The sequence below is a fragment of the Colobus angolensis genome, unplaced genomic scaffold, assembly GCF_000951035.1.
Source record: "Colobus angolensis palliatus isolate OR3802 unplaced genomic scaffold, Cang.pa_1.0 Scaffold479, whole genome shotgun sequence".
NCBI lineage: Eukaryota > Metazoa > Chordata > Mammalia > Primates > Cercopithecidae > Colobus > Colobus angolensis.
Window position 1 is genome coordinate 540,072 of NW_012118254.1, and position 6,000 is coordinate 546,071.

General features: G+C 45.9%; 1 protein-coding gene across 4 annotated transcripts; it reads right to left on the reverse strand.

The window, feature by feature from the left end:
• Positions 1-291: 291 nt before the first annotated feature.
• On the reverse strand, positions 292-4,969 carry RPS4X (ribosomal protein S4, X-linked). 4 transcript variants are annotated; one of them, XM_011958887.1, is made up of 8 exons: positions 4,842-4,969; positions 3,789-3,866; positions 3,179-3,359; positions 2,673-2,770; positions 1,455-1,626; positions 933-1,078; positions 877-883; positions 292-461 (listed from the first exon to the last, which is right to left on the reverse strand). In XM_011958887.1, exons 1-8 carry the CDS (start codon positions 4,842-4,844, stop codon positions 403-405), a joined length of 744 nt encoding a protein of 247 aa, XP_011814277.1. In that variant the 5' UTR covers positions 4,845-4,969; the 3' UTR covers positions 292-402. The 4 variants fall into 4 exon arrangements, with proteins under 4 accessions (XP_011814277.1, XP_011814276.1, XP_011814274.1 ...); XM_011958886.1 differs by lacking the exon at positions 877-883 and having other exon boundaries at positions 926-1,078; XM_011958884.1 differs by lacking the exon at positions 877-883 and having other exon boundaries at positions 921-1,078.
• Positions 4,970-6,000: the final 1,031 nt, after the last annotated feature.

The window sequence follows — 6,000 nt, forward strand, 5'->3', positions numbered from 1 at the left end:
AGGGCAGAGGGGCCCACTGGGTAGAGAAGTTCTTGGCCAACTTGAGGGGCGAGATCAATACTCTGGGATTTCTTGGCTCTCTCTACTCCTTGGTTAGTTGCTGTTCCTTTCCCAAGTCTGGTATTTTCTACTTCCCACCACCGACTAAGCCCAGCCAATAACACAGACTGCCTAAGCCTGCCTGAGAATTTAATCACTGTTCATGTTATGCAGTAAAATAGCAGGAAACTTAATTAAAAAAAAAAAACAACCCCCCCAAAAAAAACAACCCCCCCCCCGACAAAACCAGAATGCTATTAATCCTGCCACAATATTTTTAATTACGTACAAAGGTCTGACATGGCACCCAGGGGCCCATTTCACCCACTGCTCTGTTTGGCCGCCAGTCTTTTGTCTCTCTCTTCAGCAATGGTGAGGCGGATACCCTTTCCTCGGGGAAGAGAAATCCATGGTTTGTTGCCCTGGAAGAGAAAACAAGGAGAATGAAAACCCACCACACATCAACTCATAGTGGCTTGGCACATGCTACACTTGTCACCTCATTTAACAGAACTGAAGTCTGTTTGTGAGAGCACTTGGCAACAGCTAGGCAGTTTTAAGACACGGATGCTGGTTACCAAAAGTACCCACTGCTTGGGTTTCTGGGGCTGTCCTATGAAACTCACTGTATGCCCTTCATAATTAATATCTTATAAATTTATTGTACATAGCAGGTACCCACCATTTATTCAAGGGAGTCAAAGTTTAGTAGTACCTAAGGCTAATCATTATAACTCAGCCCAGCTCTGCGTGAGTCCTATCCAGAAGAGGCTTTGCACTAGGTTCAGCAGAGCCAGTCAGAAGCCTGGATGCTGCAATCCCAGCACCCATCTGCACTGACATACTTCCCCGGCCTAGAGAGAAAGAAAACCCAGACTTACCTTGCCAATAACAAAAATGTTGGAAAGTCGAGTGGCAAAGCTGTTGCCATTGGCATCTTTCACGTGAACCACGTCAAAAGATCCAGGATGCCTCTCTCTGTTGGTGATCACACCAATTCTTCCCAGGTTAGCACCTCCAGTCACCATACACAGGTTACCTAGGCAGGAAGAAATCATCTGCTTCAACCCAATGTAACAAATGACAAGCAGTTCAGAGATGGGTCCAAAACAAATTTTATTCCTCCTTTTCCCCCCATTTGCATTTTCTCATATGGAACTGTTGCCCATGCTAGGACTCCCGGGGCTCACACCTACAATCAGTTCGAGAACAGTCTGGGCAACACAATAAGACACCCCTCTATAAAACACAATTTAAAAGAAGAAATGAATATTCTGAGCATTTGTGCCTCTGGCTATAAACAAACCTGGGGGATCAGAGGAGATGGTTTTTAATAAAAAGATACCCAGACCCTGTGCAATTCATAATGATCTAGGCCTTAAAGAGGGTACCCAGGTAGCACAGAGGATGCTTACCAGTGTCGAACTTGATGAAATCAGTAATCTTGCCAGTCTCCAAATCAATCTGAATGGTATCATTCACCTTGATGAGGGGATCGGGGTAGCGGATGGTGCGGGCATCATGAGTCACCAGATGAGGGATTCCTTTTGTGCCCACAAAGATCTTTCTCACTTTGCATAACTTGTACTAGAAAAATACAAGGGTTAACCACATTCAATCCATCTCACATATCCTTTTTAACCCTACACAGGAACCATGGGTTCCCTAACTGCTGCAGAATAATTCTGGCGCTGACCGTTCTTTCCACCCTCAAGTGTATGTTGCATACAGCCCTTCTCTAGGCTCATCCTCTAACATCCACCATTGCCCTCCACTCCTCCAACATAAATGCCACTCCAGTTTCCCAGGCTCTTTAAGCCTTACGGGGCCCTGGGAATTCTTCCCTTCAACTTGACTGTATCTTAATAGCTCCCTGTACTGAGTTTTGTTTCACCAACAGCAATTGTATTACCAGTTCATCCAATCAACAAATATTTCACATAGCATTTCAATTTTGGATCTCTACTCCCTGATATCAAATCATCACAGATGCCACTGGATGTGCCCTCCAGCCTGCTAACAAGGTTGTGCAAAAGGAAATTAGGAGGCACATAAGCCAATTAAATTAACCTTCATTTATAGCCAATAATCCAAACAGCCCTAAACTTTTGTGTAAAACCATCAAAACAAACTGGATTAAATAATCAAAGACTGTAATCTTTTTCTAAACCTCAAGCTAGTGCCTCAAGGACTGTCCATTTCCTCCATCGACACCTTCCCCTCCCCAAAGTAAAGCTACCCCCACAAATGGAGACTCGGCAAAGGGCTCATATTTCAGGTACCCAATAAACAAGTTCCCAGAAATCATTCTCCTTGACTCTTAAGAGACACCAGGAAGTCACAGTTCAACTGGAATTCATTTCTACCACAAAAAAAAGAAAATCTGCTGAGGAAGTTAACTTCAAATGGGGGTCAATTTTAGGTATCCAGCAATGCTCTACAGCTATCAGCCAGACTTTTAATAAATTTACATGTAAGATAGAATCTCATCAAATTGTTAGCTTGATATTAATAGGTATGAGATTTTAAGTAATCAATACCCACCTCATTGTAAGCAGCACTCGCACTGAATGCAGGCCCTTACAACTAAGTAACTATACTGAGTAAAGACCCAGTTTGCTTGCCACACTCACCTTGGCCTCCTCAGGTGTAATACGATGTACAGCAAAGCGACCCTTGGTGTCATAGATCAGACGGAAATTCTCTCCCGTCTTGTCAATGCTGATGACATCTGAAATCAAGCAGTAACCCGTTACTACATACAGTGATCCCCACTACCTCATGCCGAACAACAACCATAGCTCTCTAAGACAAATAAAGAACCCCCATGTGCCTCCCAGTTCTAATCAAACAAGGATTCTAAAGATTAAAGATCATGGCCAGATCTTCAATATTTCAAAATGCTGTTTTTATGACTGCATGTAAAATTTAAAAGTGAATAGAAATTTAGTTTTGAGAAACATTTCACTTTTATTTGCGTATTTTTTATTTAAGTAAAAAACAGAGGGAAGGTCAGGCTGTTTCTGAGAGACTTGACAGATTACAAAGGTTAGAGATATGATCAAGACAGTAGTAGTATTCGGATACCATAGGGCTTCCATCCATATGCATCTCCAGAGTATTCAAAACTTCCACTTACCCATGAATCCAGCAGGGTAGGTTATATCAGTCCGGACCTTGCCATCTATCTTAATGAACCGCTGCATGCAAATCTTCTTTACTTCATCTCCTGTCAGGGCATACTTAAGTCTGTTCCTTAGGAAAATGATGAGGGGGAGACACTCTCTCAACTTGTGGGGACCGGTGGATGGACGAGGAGCCTGTAACGTTAAAAATGATAATCACTGTTGGGATTCACTCAAGCACTCAAACCCACCTCCTAGTCCACTAGATCCACTAACTGAACACCAAGACTGTCCATTACACCCAACTTGGGCTTTTACACAGGAGGTGTAAAAAGCTTCCAAAACTATTTCATACCTTCAAGTTTTACAGCATCTTCCCTGTCAGAGGACTAGGATCATTAAGAACATGAATCCTGAGTCCATGTAAATGTACTATGTGGTATGTGGAATAAATGAGGTACAAAAGTATTAAACAGACTGGAAGTGGGGGACAGCTAGATAGCACAGCTCCTTCAAGAGCAGAGGAAGCCAATAACAGATATTCCTCCCCTAGCCTGGTCCTCAAATGAGTCCTGGGAGGCATTAAAAACAGTGGCCACGGAAATATTTATATAAGATACTTACAAACACACCAGTCAATTTATCCAGCATCCAATGCTTTGGAGCTGCTACCCGCTTCAGATGCTTCTTGGGACCACGAGCCTGAAAGTTTTAGGTTGCAATGCTGTTAATCAGGTTTCAGAGCAGCTTACAAAACCTAGTGTGTAACTTCTAGAAAGAACTCTGTTTAGTTTCATCTTCAGCAAAATGTGGACAATATTAAAGAAGTGTAGTTCCGATAAAACAGAAGCAGCAAACAGTTACCTAGCAAATACTGTGAGATCCATAAGCTGCAACAAGTCTTATTGTAACAGAGAAGATTCTTGGTTACTATGGTTCAGAACGTTTACTGATTACTATCTTTCAGGACCTTGCTAAAGTATTTCCATGTTACTTGCATAAACATTTTCATGTTTAGAGGTTAGGGTCTTTCCAGGACACCATACTAGTGAAATGGCCAGGGGGACGCACAGCAACAGAAATGAGCCAGGAGTCTGCCTGTGTTTCTTAAGTTTTCACAGTTTATTACCGTGTTTTTGACGTCTGGAACAAGATTATTCTGACACCCGCACAAACACATGTGCTGCTCCTTCGTACACTAAAGCCAAAAGCTGACACCAATTTTACTTTAAAAAGAGTAAGGAAGCCTCTTTAATGCTGTGTCCAGATGCTTACCGGCCACACATGGTAGAGTCGAGCCGTGCCAAAAAGATAATGACAAAGAAAACCTTTCTCCGCCGGGCCGACCCAGCGCCCACCCGCCTCGGGCTCGCAGTCTCTGCTCCCGGCCCAGCCGCGACTCCGGCCCGGGAGGAAAACCAGCTTCTCCCGGGAACACGACGTGTGGCCGGGTCAGAGACAGAGGCCTTCCCAACAGCAGCACCAGATCCGCGCCTCCCCAACCCTAGGCCAGCGTTCGCTCTTCGCCCTGGAGCCCGTCCCGGCCTACCACGGAGGCCGTGATCCCTTCGCCTCTGCCCGGCCATCCCCAGTAGGAGTCCCGAGACGTCGGGCAGCCCCGGCCCGGGGAGGATGGAGGCGGATACGTCCTAGGAGCTCGCTAAGTAAACAGCTTACCATGGCTGCGTTAGGCAAGGAAAGAGGACCTCCGTCTTCCGGTGCGCGTAGAAATTGGGCCCGGAGACTGCGCGCGCCGGTTACTCAGATGCTCCGCCCAGTTCAGCCCTTTGCTGGCGCGCCGGGACTCTTTCTTGCCATCTGCTGGTGGGAGGTCGGAAGTCCGGAGCTGGAGAACCACGGCGGAAGGAGGGTGTCTCCTAAGGGCGATTTCCTCCCACCCCTTTTTCCGCCCTTCCTCCTCCCATATTTGCTGAGCGTCTCCTGTGTGCCTGATTCTGTGCTAGGTGCTGGGAATACAAAGATGAACTACACAACATCCCTGCCCTCAAGGAGAGCTCAAAGTGAGCCTACTTCCAATCTCACGTACAGATGATTATATAATCAATAGAATACATTTTAATAAATATTTAATGTTATTTCTTAAACGTATTTTGTCTGTCCCTTTTTCGTGTTCCCTCGAGCCAGCCAGGCAGCAATACTGAGTTGGGAAGAGCCAACAATGTTTTTAACCCCCTCTTGCTTCTCTGCTTTAACCCTGACATCCTCCACCCCCGCGCTTGCTTCCTGTACATCGCATTTGGCACTTACAGAAACTCAGGGAGGAGGGAGGATATTAGAGATCGTCTGGTTATATCTAACTAAAATGTAGATCTGATCCTGCTTCGAAACTGCCCTTGGCCCTCCGTTTCCTGCCTTAAGGGAGCAGGTCCGAACTTTATCTGGCTCCATTGCTCTCTTCCCGCAATCCCAAACTTCAAAGCTCAAGCCCCGCCAAGCTAGTTTGTTCCAAGGGAGTCAGCTCTTTTTGTTTGTTTGTTTGTTTGTTTGGGAGACAGGGTCTCACTCTGTCACCCAGGCTGGAGTGCATGGCTCACTGCAGCCTTGGCAGCCCGGGCTCAAGCGATCCTCTCACTTCAGCCCCCACTGGGGTTGGGACAACAGGCCCACGCCACCGCACCCAACTAATTTTTTGTATTTTTTTTTTTTTTGTAGAGGCGGGATTTCGCCATGTTGCCTAGGCTGGTCTCGAACTCCTGGACTCAAGCGATCCGCCCGCCTCGACCTCCCAAAGTGCTGGGATTATAGGCCTGAGCCAGTGGCCCGAGTCAGCTCTTTCAAGACTGCTCGTGGACTTGATTCCTAAGCTTGGAACCGC